Genomic DNA, 16270 nt, shown 5'->3' on the forward strand with positions numbered 1-16270 from the left:
TGGCTTCTGCCTTGTCTATAAGCAGTTTAGTGAACAGATGGTTTCAAATAACACGCTCTTTACAACCACACACAGTTATCAAGTCATAATCTCTCCTCTGATTTAAGTGAGCGCTCATCTCCTGAGTACCTATTACTTTGCCTAAGATGCTTATGGTAGAAGCCTTCAAGGGAATTGTGAACCAGAAAGAAAGGTGAGACAGGTAAACAAATCTTAAATAAAAAACATAATGTGATCAGCACTTATAAAGGAACAAATGACTATGGAAGCATAGTGGGGAAAATTTAGTCCAACTGATCAGAGAAAAAATTTGAAACAAAAAAATGAGAAAAGTAGCCTCTAAACTAAACTTTAAAGCCCATGTGGAATCCATGACAGGAGAAGAAATGTCAGGAGAAAGAGCAGTCCAGGCAGAGAGAAGAGTGGGGGCAAAAACATGAACACAAGAAAATATAAGTTTGTTTGGAGAAATGCCATGCTTCATTAGAATGCAGCAGTATCCATGAGGAGGAGGGAAAAATCAGACCAAAGGAAAAACTTAGGGCTCCAATGCCCTTCTAAGGAATCCAGAATTTATTTGTTAGAAAATGGAGGAGTTACTAAAGGTGCAATGAGGAGAGCTGACTGTGATCAGCACTATGCTTAGGAAAATTACCCCAACAGCAGTGCTTAGGATAAAGTAACAGAAGCAAGAAATGAAGGTAGAGAGACCAAGATGCATGGGACTGCAGAGGTCCAAGGGAGAGTCAGAGGAGTTCAGAACAATACAGTGATGATGAACAGGGAAGGAGAAACAGGTGCAAAAGTCACTGCAGAGAGACGACACAGGCAGGTATTCACATGTGTGGCAACGTGTGGCTAAAGGAAGAATGAAAAATGACAGGTCTTGAGCCTGACAGGCAGGGAGGAGAACAATGCTATTAACAAAGAGGGAGATGGCAGAAGTCTGAGAAGGAAGACCAGGCATTGTTTTAAACTAACTGAATTTAAGGAGGCAATTCTACAACAAATTAGGGAACAACAGCCCATCTCATCTACAAAGTCCTTTCATTTTCCCTTCAAAGATAAAACATTCCCTTGGGGCACCATTTTTGGCCTGCCTTTTCTCACTTTGCTAAGCAGTTTGTGCCTGTCTTTTACTGCCCCTGTCTTTTACTGCCCATCTTTTACTTAGTCCAGCAATCAAAGCTTGTTCAAGTACATAATTATCATTACTAGAATACGAGGATGTTTCAAGTTGTAATCTGTGTATCTAAATTCCAATTTATAATATTAAAAGAGCTTTCTATAGCTTTAAAATAGCCAATCATCATTTCCTTTCCGTGTGTGGGCCCTTTCCTAGGACTCAACTCTCAGGGCCCAATTAGTGCTCTTCTCTGCTTTTAGCTCTTCCTGTTGCTCTACAAGTATAAACTACTCTCTCACCTGTCTGATCCTAAAAATGTCTTCTAAGGAAACAGTTCTAACTCACAGCCCCATTCCCTCACCACTTCAGCAAGTGTCCAATTAGGTATTATCCCAGAAATTTTAGCTTCTTTCCATTTCTTCTCTCTGATCAATTTCAGAGACCATGCTGACAAAATTTTCTGGACAATCTTATACAAAGTCACAAATTTACAGCTTTTCCGCTCTATGTCTGCAGCCATTCAGCACCCATGATAATGCCTGAGGTTTGATGCTCTCTCCCCTGTTTTCTGGTCCTTTCCTGCGCTCCCTCAGAAAAACAACAAATGACTACAACTCTATCACCAGAAATGAGAAAATAATCTCAAACTTATCATCTGAGATAGGGTCATTCTTCATGACCCTAGGTTAACTACTATCAAAATAATATACAAGATGCAGCCACCATGTAAAACAGTATGGAGGTTCCTTTAAAAAACTAAAAATAGAACTACCATATGATCCAGCAATTCTACCCATGGACATATATCCCAAAAAGATGAAAGTGTTAATTGCTTGGTCGTGTCCAACTCTACAATCCCATGGACTGAAGCCCACCAAGCTCCTCTGTCCGTGGAATTCTCCAGGCAAGAATACTAGATTGGGTTGCTATCTCCTTCTCCAGGGGATCTTTCCGACCCAGGGATCAAACATGGGTCTCCTGCATTGCAAGCAGATACTTTACCATCTGAGCCACCAGGAAAGCCTGTATAGATGAAAACTCTAGTTCAAAAAGATACATGCACCCCAATGTTCATAGCAGCACTATTTACAGTAGCCATGACATGCAAGAAACCTAAGTGTTCATCAAGAGACAAATGGCTTTAGAATATGTGGTTTATATATATATATATACACAATGTATATATATATACACACACACACAATGTATACACACACACACACACAAACAATGGAATATTACTAAGCCATAAAAAAGAATGAAGTAGGGCTTCCCTGGTGGCTCAGTGATAAAGAGTCTGCCTGCCAAAAGCAGGAGACATGGGTCAGATCCCTGCTCTAGGAGGATCCCACATGCTGTCGAACAATTAAGTCCATGTGTCACAACTACTGAGCCTGTGCTCTAGAGTCTGGCAGCCACAACTACTGAAGCTGTGCTCCCTAGAGACCATGCTCTACAACAAGAGAAGCTACTGCAAAGAAAAGCCCACACAGCCACAGCTAGAGAGTAGCTCCTGCTTGCCACAACTAGGGAACAGTCGGTGCAGCAACGAAGACCCAGCACAACCAAAAATAAATAAATAAATGAATGAAATAATGCCATTTGCAGCAACATGGATGGACCTAGAGAATATTATACTTTAGTGAAGTAATTCAGAAAGAGAAAGACAAACATCATATGGTATCACTTACATGTGGAATTTAATAAATAATACAAATGAATCTACATACATAGTAGAAAGAGTTTCACAGATACAGAAAACAAACTTATGGTTACTAGTAGGGAAAAGGAAGAGGCAGGGATCAATAGGAGTACAAGATTAACAGATACAAATCATTATACATAAGCACAGGGAACTCTGCTCAATGTTATCTGGCAGCATGGACAGCAGGGGAGTTTGGGGGAGAATGGATACATGTATATGTATGGCTGAGTTCCTCTGCAGTTCACCTGACACTATCACAGCACTCTAATTGGCTATCGTCCAATATAAAATAAAAAGTTTAGAAAAACCAAATTACTATAATGAAACAGATAGGCAATAATAATTTGCTGTATAGCACAGAGAATTATAATCAGTATCTTGTGATAACCTATCATGGAAAATAATCTGAAAATATATATATATATTATATATCTGAATCACTTTGATCCATACCTAAACTAACACAATACTATAAATTAACTATACTTCAATTAAAAAAAACAATATACAAATGCAATAATTCACCAAAAGTAACAGTTTAAGTACTTTATGGAGTTTTATTTCCTTTACTTGGATCATTTTTCCAAATTAGTACAGTTTTAAAACTTAAATCCTAATTCAATCAACTTGCAAACATTTCTTGAACACCTACCAGATTGTAGGCATCGTGCTAGACGTGTTAAAATAATGATCAAAAAACACCCCCTGACAGTCTCTACCTACAGGAAGCTCATCCCAGGCAGGAAAAGACACATGTAAACAAGTACCATACAGTGTGTCACATGCAGCATGAAGTGTAATACGATCCCACAGAAAAGGTGACAAATCAAACTGGAAGTGCGAGAGAAGGTTCCGAAGAGCTTCTCATGGATGATATTTTGAGTTATGTCTTGGAGAATGGCTAGGAATTTGCCAGGCAGAGAAAGCGAAGGAAAACACATGATGGGATAAAAGAAAACTCACATAAAGAGCATAAGCCAAAAAAGATGACATAGAAAGTTCACTGAATTCCAACAATATAAAATTGGTGAGAAGGGAGTTCCCTGGTAGCCAAGAGGTTAGGATTCCAGGCTTTCACTGCTATGGCCCGGGTTCAATCCCTGGTGGAGGAACTGAGAACCACAAGCTGCTCAGCATGGCTAAAAAAAACTGTTGAGTTGATAATACAGACTGGTGGGGTGAGAGGGGAGGTCAGAGAGAGGAGCAGTTATGGAGATGTAGTAAGGGGCCGGAAAGTATAAAAGGATCTTGGATATCATGTTAAAACTTAGATGGGTATGGCAAAAACTACTACTTGTGCTCCAACATCTGTTCCTTCCATCTAATTTAGAAACAGAACTCCTCATTTTTAGCTAAACACGTGGCCACCCACCATACAGAGTACACTTCACAGTCTCCCTAGCTAAGTGCTGATCAACATGATATAAGCAGAATTGCGGTGCATAACTTCTAAGAAATTTTCTGAAAGAAAGAGAACATTTTCTACCTCATCTCTTTCTGCATTCAGGCTGGTTAGAATGCAGAGGTAATACTGGAGCCTGACCAGTCATTTTGGGCTGAAAGACACAAACCATGTACTAAGAACAACAGCAGTAAGATGGAAGTGTTGTGCATCCCTGACAAGTTTGTGAACCCACTCTACTAGACCAGGCTGCCTACACTCCAGACTTATAGGAGAAAATTAAATTTCCACAACAAACTATTATTATTTTGAACTTTCTCTCACAGAAGAATTTAGTTTCAACTGCACCAATGAGAAGCCAGAGAACAATATTACCTAGAAGAAAGGTAAGATCACAAATTGAAGAAGGACAAGATAAGACCATTCTGGAAGATATTTTGAAACCTAAGTGAAAATTCTCCATACTAGCCACCAAGATCAAACTGACATTATTTGGGAGCTCTCATATTCATCACTGCCTATTTTACAAGGCTAATAAATAGCTCAAATGAGATCACATATACAAATGAGCTTTGAAAATTATAAAGAACTACTATAAATGTAGTTAATGAATTAATATTATACACAAAGAAAATATTTCAATTTTGGTCTCTTTTCCAAAATAATCTAAAAGTCACTAGGAGGAAGAAACTACCATTTTATAGCCAAATAAACAGGATTAAAAACTCTAAGCTTTTAACTACAAGAAGAAACTGGCCTGGGTGAAGCTGTGCAGATGGACAGGAAAAGAATCTGTCTCCACAATCACTCACTAGCAACAGCATGAATCTCAAAATAGTTTTCAATTGAATCCAGATGGACTTAGATTGGGATGATCATCTCTGCGTGCCTCAAATCTTTCCTAAGTTACCCATCATCTCAGTACCATGGCAAAACCACATATGGCACTACCTTAGCAACACAGTGATGCTAGTATGAGATAGGCGACGCTTCAGAACATTATTTTCTCAAAGCATTCTGAAGTTAGTCTCCATTACTAAATGTAATCATACTAACATAGCAATTATAACAATATGCATTTCTCAAGAGTAGCACTCTATTCAACATCCAGTCTAAAGCTGAGATACATTATATTTTTTGAATGAATGATTAGGACTTTAGCTTTTGAAGACAAAGACATCATAATAAAACTTTTAAATGATTGTAACATATTCCTTTATTAAACAAGATTATTTTAGAACTTGCTATAAAGTAATTCATTTTTATAAATATAAATACCAATACAAAGACATTCTAGGGATACTCACCTTCAACAAAATATCCACAATACGTTGTTGATATTCTACAGCTTGCTTATCATTTTTAAAATCTTCAAAAGTCTAAAAAGGAAAAAGAAGTTTTAAAAAGGTAAGTATTATTTGAAAATTTTAGAAGGAAACAAGATATTAAACTCTTGTTAATAGGCAAATTCCCAAATAAGATAACCACTCCTCAATAGGTTTTTTTCTTACATAACTTTAACAAGTTATTTTTAGTGAGTTTAACAGAAGGCTACATTATTCAATATTATACGGTATTCTGAATAAAAAGTATAAAAATAAAGTGATTGTTATACAACCCAAAAGTGATTCACCCTGGTGATATGGTGGATAAGAATCCACCTGACAATGCAGGGGACACGAGGCAGATCCCTGGTCGTGAGTTCAATCCTTGGTCCGAGAAGATTCAGCATGCCGTGGAACGACTAAGCTTGGGCACCACAACTACTGAGCCCACACACTCTACAGCCTGCGCTCTGCAACAGGAAAAGTCACTGTACCGCAAAGCCCATGCACCACAGCTAGAAAGCAGCCCCTACTCTCTGCAACTGGAGAAAACCTATGCACAGCAATGAAGACCCACTACAATCAAAAATAAAAAAGAATTTTTAAAATTTATAAAAATTGAACAAAGGAAGGCAAAGTTTATAGGCAACAAAAAAAGAAAGAATACTGATGGGAAGAGGCAATTTGTGAGCAAGAATTTGAAAAGGATGAAATACATGTTACATGCTCAGCCATCATCCTGTCCATGCTATTTGGAAATAATAACTGAAATACAGTTGTTAACTGTCATGAAAAGAAATTTCCATGATTTCCATGACAACTAGCAAGAAATGATGTTCCACAATAGATACTTTTAAAAATACTATGGTAAAACTGTCACAATATTAAAATCCTCAAGAATACATACAAAGAATAGGTATTCTATTTTCACAACACTGCCAAGTACAGCATTTTTTATTTTATGTTCCTGCTCAAGTACAGCCAAATACATTCTGAATAGAACTTGCACCCAAGTAAATAACAGCACTGGATTCTGAAAATACATAGAAGCTATAGGATGCATATATGAAGAAACCGAAGGGAAGGAATGGAAACACAGACTTGTGGACACAGTTTGGGGAGGGAGAGGATGGAACTAACAAGAGAAAGTAACATCAACATATATACACTACTATGTGTAAAATGGATAGCTGGTGAGAAGCAGCTGTATATAACACAGGGAGCCCATTCTGGCACTCTGTAATGACCTATAGGGGTGGCAGGGGGGAAGGGAGGAAGGCTCAAGAGAGAGGGGATATATATATGATTATGGCTGATTCCTGTGGCTATATGGCAGAAACCAACACAACACTGTAAAAACCAAAAACAAACAAAAAAGCCAAAATGAAAATACTTATTGAATAAGAGTGATAAAAGACTTGAAGCTCTTCTTAAGGCTTTCACTGAGGACATTCGGCCCTTTATTGCTGTTCGGTCGCTCAGTCATGTCTAACTCTTTGAGAACCCATAGACTGCGTACACCAGGCTTCCCTGTCCTTTGCCATCTCCCAGAGCTTGCTCAAACTCATGTCCATTGAGTCGGTGATGCCATCCAATTGATAGCTTATGGTGAATGGTGTCAGATTTGTGATCTCTGAAGAAGATTTAACTTCGGGAACAGGGATCAGGTTTGATCACTCTTGATCACTCAAGAGCTTTTGTATAGCAGAGTTTTATTCAAGTAAAAAAGGGACAGAGAAAGCTTCTGACATAGACATCAGAAGGGGGACGGAGAGTGCCTCCCCTGCTAATTTTAGTAAGCTATTTTATGTCTGTTAGAAAGTTATTAATCAGGTAAGAGAGACACGTCAAGGCTGATGGAGTTTCACCAGGCCCCTCTCCCATAACATGCATTTTTGAAATAGGATGGCATGAGGTATGTCATCGCCCAGCCATAAAACAACTGATATGAATACTGCTTTGTTGAGCCATTAGCAGTCAAAAGTTAGTCTTACGTGGAACCATTTTGAAGAAAGGCAAATTCCAAAGCAAATACATAATTTCATTAGCATAGCTTAAGAAAAATATTTCCATAAGAAAAACGATTGGTTAGCTCAAGGTTTGAGAAAAGTTCAGTTCAGGTAGAACCAGGTGTCGTCACAGCAACACAGAATTTTAAGAGACACTTGCAGCCTATTTTCTCAGTTTGGAGACCCCTGGCCTTCCTGCCTGTTACTCTCTCACAATCATCTGATCCTCTGTTGTCCCCTTCTCCTGCCATCAACCTTTCCCAGCATCAGGGTCTTTTCTAACGAGTCAGCTCTTTGAATCAGATGGCCAACATATTGGAGCTTCAGCTTCAGTCCTTCCAATGAATATTCACAGTTGATTTCCTTTAGGATTGACTGGTTTGATCTCCGTGCAGTCCAAGGGACTCTCAAGAGTCTTCTCCAATACCACAATTCGATAGCATCAATTCTAGAGCGCTCAGCTTTCTACATGATCCAACTCTCACATTCATACATGACTACTGAGAAAACCACAGCTTTGACTATACAGACATTTGTCATCAAAGTAATGTCTCTGCTTTTTAATATGCTGTCAAGGTTGGTCATGGCTTTTTCTTCCAAGGAGCAAGCTTCTTTTAATTTCAAGGCTACAGTCACCATCCACAGTGATTTTGGAGCCCAAGGAAATAAAGTTTGTCACTGTTTCCATTGTTTCCCCATCTATTTGCCATGAATTGATGGGACTGGGTGCTATGATCTTAGTTTTTTGAATGCCGAGTTTTAAGTCAGCTTCTTCACTCTCCTCTTTCACTTTCATCAAAAGGCTCTTTAACTCCTCTTTGCTTTCTGTCATAAAGGTGGTGTCATCTGCATATCTGGGGTTATTGACATTTCTCCCAGCAGTCTTGATTCCAGCTTTGCTTTATCCAGCCAGGCATTTCATATGATGTACTCTGCACAAAGGTTAAATAAGCAGGGTGACAATATACAGCCCTGACGTACTCCTTTCCTGATTTGGAACCAGTCTGTTATTCTATGTCCAATTCTAAGTGTTGTTTCTTGACCTGCACACAGGTTTCTCAGTAGGCAGGTTAAGGTGGTGCGGTATTCCCATTTCTTTAAGAATTTTTCAAAGTTTGTTGTGATCCACACAGTCTAAGGCTTTTTAGCACAGTCAATGAAGCTGAAGGAGGTGTTTTTCTGGAGTTCTCTCGCTTTTTATATGATCCAACGAATGTTGGCAATTTGATCTCTTGTTCTTCTGCCTTTTCTAAATCCAGCTTGTATATCTAGAAGTTCTTGGTTTATGAACAGCTGAAGCCTAGCTTAAAGGATTTTGAGCATTATCTTGTTAGCATGTGAAATGAGTGCAACTTTGTGGTAGTTTGAATACTCTTTGGCATTGCCCTTCTTTAGGATTGGAATGAAAACTGATCTTTCCCAGTTCTGCGGCCTCTGTTTTCCAAATTCACTGACCTAGTGAGTGCAGCACTTACACAGCATCATCTTTTAGGATCTGAAATAGCTCAGTCGGAATTTCATCACCTCCACTAGCTTTGTTCGTAGTAATACTACTAAGGCACACTTGACTTCACATTCGGGATGTCTGACTTCACATTCGGGATGTCTGACCATGGTTATCCTGGTCATTGAGACCCTTTTTTGTATAGTTCTTCTGTGTGTTCCTGCCATCTCTTCTACTTCTGTTAGGTCCATACCATTTCTGTCCTTTATTATGCCCATCTGTGCATAAAATGTTTAAATCTACAAAGCAGTAATTTACTACTGACTATCCCGAAGCAAAAAAATAGACTACATATTGTCCCAACAGATTAAAGAAGAATTTCCAAGCCACAAACTTTCAAGACTACATCATAGTTAACATTCAAACCAGAATATCTGCTGTTCTTTAAATTGGCCCCAAGCTTCCCCAACTTCTCCAAAGACCCTCTGCTCAGGCTCTTCTCTACTAGCATGTCCTTCTTTCCCTTTTCTTGTCTGACACACAGTAAGCACTTTAAACAATGACTGCTGATGTGTCTAGTTAATTACAGAGGAAAATGTTATCTTTATAAAAAATTTTTTTCTTCACCTAGAACACTTTGCTGCCAGTTAGTTAAGAAAAGCTGAAATGAGTTACCTAGGGAACTGTAGGAACTCTTATCTGGAAAGTTCAAACTTGAGGGTATTTTGATGTTTACATGGGTTAAATATGACCCAGTCTGAAGAGGGAAAGATGGTTGAGAAAGTCTCTCAGTTCTAAGGCTTAGGAAAACAACAAATATACACACATTCAAACAAACAAAACTTCCCCCTCACACCCAGCCTGCCAAAGTGAGACATCACTCTGCTGTCAGACAAGATACTATCTGCTAATATAACTGCTTTTCAAGCAAACACAAAATCATGGAGAATTAGCATATGTATTAAGTAACTACAGCATTGACAGCAAGTAAAAAAGAACTGCTTTATCCACTTGCCTTTTGGTAACATGTATTCACTGCTTTGAAACACACATTGCAAGTTTACTACTATAAACACAATTAAGTGGTGAAATACTTTTATTACGAATGTTGTGATATACACAATGATATATTTTGACTGTAGTTAACAGCTGTCACCAAAATGGCACATTTATGTTAAAACATTATCATTCCACAAAGATTATTCTAATTATACAATGCTTGTTAGAGGAATATGTAAAAACATCCTAATGGAGAATGACAGTTTGTGAAGTGCAAAAAGTAGACCTAAAATTCAAGTCCAAAGTCACCTGTGAATTTGGTCATAAAAACTTCTTTCTGAAGCCCCTTAAAAATTATTATAGAGTTTCTGCAAGATATGGATAGTTGGCTAAATCCTGACCCAGGGGTCAAGAAACATTGTAAAGGACCAGAAAGAAAATATTTTAGACTTTGTAGGATACATGTGGTTTGCATGACATTCTTCTGTTTTTATAACCCTTAAAAATAGAAAAATATTCTGTCTCACCCAAGCCAGAGGTCAAATGGAGCTGGATTTGGTCTACAGACTGTTGTTTGTGAACCACTGTCCTAATCTCATCACACATCTTCCAATAAGATCCATGTATATGGAAAAGAAGAAAAAGAATCACCCACAACCCAGCCTAATGGGAAAACTAGAAGGACAACACATATTAGAAACTTTGACTTACATAAAAGTGGGAAAGTAAACATCCCCAACTAGCAAAGTTGGCTCCAAAGCCCATTAAAAAAAAACAAACAAACCGTCAAGAGAGAATTGGGGAGAGGAAGGGAGGGTATGACAAGGTTTCAGCAGGCACAGAACACATACAGTATCAAATGGAATTCACCTCCAAAAGAAAAGGAAAATCCATCCTGGGTGAGCAAGTACTGAGGCCAAGTCTATAACCCAGTGGATCATAGCACTGGCTGATAGGAAGATCAAAGGAAGGAGTCTGGCAAGTATGAATCAGAGGTCTTCGTAAGATACAGTTATTGAGATAGAAAAGGGAAAGGCAATATATTCCTTGGAGGCCTGTGGTAAAGAAGGAACGGCTCAAGAAAAAGATCCTACTAAAACAGAAAGAGAAATTAAGGAAACAAGACCATTCACCATTGCAACAAAAAGAATAAAATACTTAGGAGTATATCTACCTAAAGAAACAAAAGACCTATACATAGAAAACTATAAAACACTGATGAAAGAAATCAAAGAGGACACAAATAGTTGGATAAATATACCATGTTCATGGATCAGAAGAATCAATATTGTGAAAATGAGTATACTACCCAAAGCAATCTATAGATTCTATGCAATCCCTATCAAGCTACCAACGGTATTCTTCACAGAACTAGAACAAATAATTTCACAATTTGTATGGAAATACAAAAAACCTCGAATAGCCAAAGCAATCTTGAGAGAAGAATGGAACTGGAGGAATCAACCTGCCTTACTTCAGACTCTACTACAAAGCCACAGTCATCAAGACAGTATGGTACTGGCACAAAGACAGAAATATAGATCAATGGAACAAAATAGAAAGCCCAGAGATAAATCCATGTACCTATGGACACCTTATCTGACAAAGGAGGCAAGAATATACAATGGAGAAAAGACAATCTCTTTAACAAGTGGTGCTGGGAAAACTGGTCAACCACTTGTAAAAGAATGAAACTAGAACACTAACACCATACACAAAAATAAACTCAAAATGGATTAAAGATCTAAATGTAAGACCAGAAACTATAAAACTCCTAGAGGAGAACATAGGCAAAACACTCTGACATAAACCACAGCAGGATCCTCTATGACCCACCTCCCAGAATATTGGAAATAAAAGCAAAAATAAATAAATGGGACCTAATTAAACTTAAAAGCTTTTGCACAACAAAGGAAACTATAAGCAAGGTGAAAAGACAGCCTTCAGAATGGGAGAAAATAATAGCAAATGAAAAAACAGACAAAGGATTAATCTCAAAAACATACAAGTAACTCCTGCAGCTCAATTCCAGAAAAATAAATGACCCAATCAAAAAATGGGCCAAAGATCTAAACAGACATTTCTCCAAAGAAGACATACAGATGGCTAACAAACACATGAAAAGATACTCTACATCACTCATTATCACAGAAATGCAAATCAAAACCTCAATGAAGTATCATTACACGCCAGTCAGAATGGCTGCTATCCAAAAGTCTACAAGCAATAAATGCTGGAGAGGGTGTGGAGAAAAGGGAACCCCCTTACACTGTTGGTGGGAATACAAACTAGTACAGCCACTATGGAGAACAGTGTGGAGATTTCTTAAAAAGCTGGAAATAGAACTGCCATATGACCCAGCAATACCACTTCTGGGCATACACACCAAGGAAACCAGATCTGAAAGAGACACGTGTACCCCAATGTTCATCGCAGTACTGTTTATAATAGCCAGGACATGGAAGCAACCTAGATGCCCATCAGCAGACGAATGGATAAGAAAGCTGTGGTACATATACACAAGGAATATTACTCAGCCATTAAAAAGAATACATTTGAATCAGTTCTAATTAGATGGATAAAACTGGAGCCCATTATATAGAGTGAAGTAAGCCAGAAAGATAAAGACCAATACAGTATACTAACACATATATATGGAATTTAGAAAGATGGTAACAATAACCCTGTATGCAAGACAGAAAAAGAAACACAGATGTATAGAACAGACTTTTGGACTCTATGGGAGAAGGCAAGGGTGGGATGATCTGAGAGAACAGCATCGAGACATGTATATTATCAAGTGTGAAACAGATCATCAGTCCAGGTTGGATGCATGAGATAAGTGCTCAGGGCTGGTGCACTTGGATGACCCAGAGGGATGGGATGGGGAGGGAGGTGGGAGGGGGTTTCAGGATGGGGAACACATGCAAATCCATGGCTGATTCATGTCAATGTATGGCAAAAACCACTACAATATTGTAAAGTAATTAGCCTCCAACTAATAAAAATAATTGGGAAAAAAAATCCTACTAAAACAAGAGACTTGTCAAAGATTGAGAAAATAGACTACACCCCAAAGACACTATTTATTTAAGAAACTGCACTTAGTTATAGCAAATAAAGCAGGTAGTTGAATGTGGAAAATAGTATGCAGTCTTCCCCCATGATCCGACAAGATCACCAATTATTGCTAGTCCAGAAAAATCCACACACAAAAAAAAGACAAAAAGAAAAAAAGAAAGTGAAGGCACTTAAGAATAAAACACAATAAGAACTAGCCACAAAACAGAAGTAAACTATAAACAATATCTCAACATACATGAAATATATTTAAACATACAATTGCAGATTTGAAAGAACATAACAAACCAGAAATTTAAGAATTCAGAAAAGAAATGAAGAGTAGGAAAATATGAAATAAGAGCTAACTGAACTCGGGGGGAAAAAAACTGAAAGAAGAAAAAAGTCATCTTAGAAATGAAGACAGAATTACAAACTACCAAAGGGAGAACAGATATGACCAAAAGTATAGTTAACAGAAATAGAGAACGTAAATAAAAAGAACTAAGAAAATGAAATTTAAACAAAGAAGGAAATAAAAGAGGCCAAAGAAAGGTGATAAATATAGAAGACAAAGAAGATATAATATACAAATAACCTAACTTTCTGAAGATGAAGTACAAAATAAAGGAGCAGAAAAAAATATTTAAATCTGTAATTCAAGAAAACTTTCTTAAACTAAAAAGACTCAAATTCACATATTGAAAAGGCCCACAGTACATATATGGCAAAACTGACTGAAAATAGTCAATTCTGAGTAATAAATTAAACTATTAAATATTAATATAAGGAAAAAAGTATTCTGGTACTCTATGAAAAGATTAAGTCTCTGGGAAAGTTAAGAAAAGTCAAGCTGACATCAGTTTTCCTTATGGCAGTATGTAAGAGCAAAATAAGTGGAAGGCAAGTATTTTACTTCAAAAATTTTTAAGTGTATAATAGTAGAGAAAATATTACATTGAATCCTATCACTTAGAAAACTACATTGAAAACTACAAAATATTGCTGAGAAAAATTAAAGAAAATCTAAATTGATCGAACAGAACACCTTTCCATGGGCCACAAAATTCAGTATTGCTTAGTCAATTCTTAAATATGACTAAACACTGAATACAATCCTCATCAAAATCCAGGCAGACTTCTGCAGAAGTTAACAAGATAACTTAAAACTCATATTGAAATGCCAGAAACAACCCCAAAACTACAAAATACAAAGTAATTTTGAAAAAGAATAAGAGCATATAACATGATTTTCATACTCATTATAAAGCTACACTAATCAAGGCTGTGTGGTACTGGCATCAAGATAGACAAACAGACCAGGGGCATAGAAACAGAGTTCTGAAATAGACCCAGTATACATAGATGGTGTATCTTTGACAAAGTACAAAGACAATTCAGTAGAGAAAGGACAGTCTTTTTGTCAAATGATGCTATAAGAATTAGATATCTCAATGCAAAAAAAGAAAAAAAAAGAACAAGAAAAAAAGACCTTGCATCTAAACCTTGCACCACAGCTCAAAATTTCTTCAAAATGGATCACAGATTTAAAGGTAAAACCATAAAACTTCTAGAGAATATCTTTGTGACCTTGGGTTAGGCAAAGATTTCACAGCTACAGCCCCAGAAGCAGGATTCCTAAAACAAAACTAATAAATTAAGACTTGATCAAAATTTAAAATTTCCACTATTCAAAACACAGTGTCAGGAAAATGAAAAGACAAACTACAGACTGGGAGAAAATACTTGCTAAATTCATGTAATCTGATTTTTAAAAACTTACCTAAAAAAATTCTCAAAACAAGAAAACAAATACACTTTTTAAAAATAGGGGAAAATGGTCAAAAAGTGGATATTTTCACCATAGAGTATATATGGATGGAGAATATACAAATGGTAAACATAACTTCTTTGCTAGTATATTTTAATGAAAAGATGTTTAATGTCAGTTGTCAGGAGGGAAATATAAAAACCATGAGATACCAGTACACATCTACTAGAATGGTCAAATTAAAAAGATGAACCATAAAATGTTTTTGGAGAGAAGATGAAGAAACTGATACTCTCATACACTACTGGAATGAAAACTGGCAGAACCACTTTAGAAAAGTCTTGTTCGTTTTCACAAAAGACCCAGTGATTTCATTATTTGTTATTTACTCAAGAGAAATAAAGATGTATGTCCATGCAAAGGCTAAACCTCCTAAAATATCTTTTAAATCCTTTCATGTCCTGTCACTGTCCTAATTCAAGCCGCCATTATCTTCTATCTAGATGACCACAAAATTTTGCTAACATCTTCGTGACTCCAATCTTATCTTATTTCAATCCATTTTTCATTCAATAATCAGAGGAAGTTTTTCTAAACTACAAATTATGAAATTTTTCTATTCGGACGGTAAAAAATCCACCTGCAATGCTGGGAGAACTGGGTCCAGTCTCTGGGTTGGGAAGATCCCCTGGAGGAGGAGGGCATAGCAACACACTCCAGTATTCTTGCCTAGAGAAGCCCCAAGAACAGAGGAGCACGGCGAGTTACAGTTCACGGGGTCACAAAGAGTTGGAAGGGCTGAGCAACTAAGTAAGGCAAAAGGCTTCAGTGACTATAAAGTCCAAACTTCCTACCATGGATAACAAAACTCAGTCTCTACCTGCCTCTCTGGCTTTCTCTCTCTCCACAGAATTCCTTACACTTAAAGATGTGGCCATACTGAATTTTTTTCAATTACCTTAACACACACTGCTCTATCTTATTTCCAGGTCTTTCCACATACTCTGTCCTTCTACCTGAAATACTTTCCTCTATCCTTAACCAGACTTCTACACATCCTGTGTGACTCACCATCAACATCATTTCATCCAAGACATCTTCCTGACCCTTCCATTAGATCCCCCTCCTAAATGTTCTTACAGTATTCTGCCTATCTCTGGTGACATGTCTTACACCATGCTATAGTCACTTATCTACAAGCTGGATCCTCTTCCTCCACAAAGGCAAGGTTTATATCCTGTCAGCCCAGGGTACACACACAGTTAGTACAATATGTGTGACATACTTGGCAAATATTTGTCAAGTAATGACAGATTTTATTGCAGTCTTACTATCAATGTCAATGTCATAATTTAGACATAAGCATAATCCCAAATGATCTTCAGTGCCACGACAGCCCTTTGAAAAATGAAAACTAAGTAAAATTCTT

The 16270-nt window shown here is 37.3% G+C and overlaps 1 protein-coding gene across 7 annotated transcripts in view; it reads right to left on the reverse strand.

The window, feature by feature from the left end:
- Positions 1-16270, reverse strand: part of VPS8 (VPS8 subunit of CORVET complex) — a 384233-nt gene that overhangs the window by 158457 nt on the left and 209506 nt on the right. For all 7 annotated transcript variants that reach the window (XM_070466284.1, XM_070466287.1, XM_070466286.1 and 4 more), the window contains one exon: positions 5541-5612. In XM_070466284.1, coding sequence (XP_070322385.1) covers positions 5541-5612 — 72 coding nt within the window. The remainder of the gene's footprint in view (positions 1-5540; positions 5613-16270) is intronic.

Source organism: Odocoileus virginianus, chromosome 4 (assembly GCF_023699985.2).
Source record: "Odocoileus virginianus isolate 20LAN1187 ecotype Illinois chromosome 4, Ovbor_1.2, whole genome shotgun sequence".
Classification (NCBI taxonomy): domain Eukaryota; kingdom Metazoa; phylum Chordata; class Mammalia; order Artiodactyla; family Cervidae; genus Odocoileus; species Odocoileus virginianus.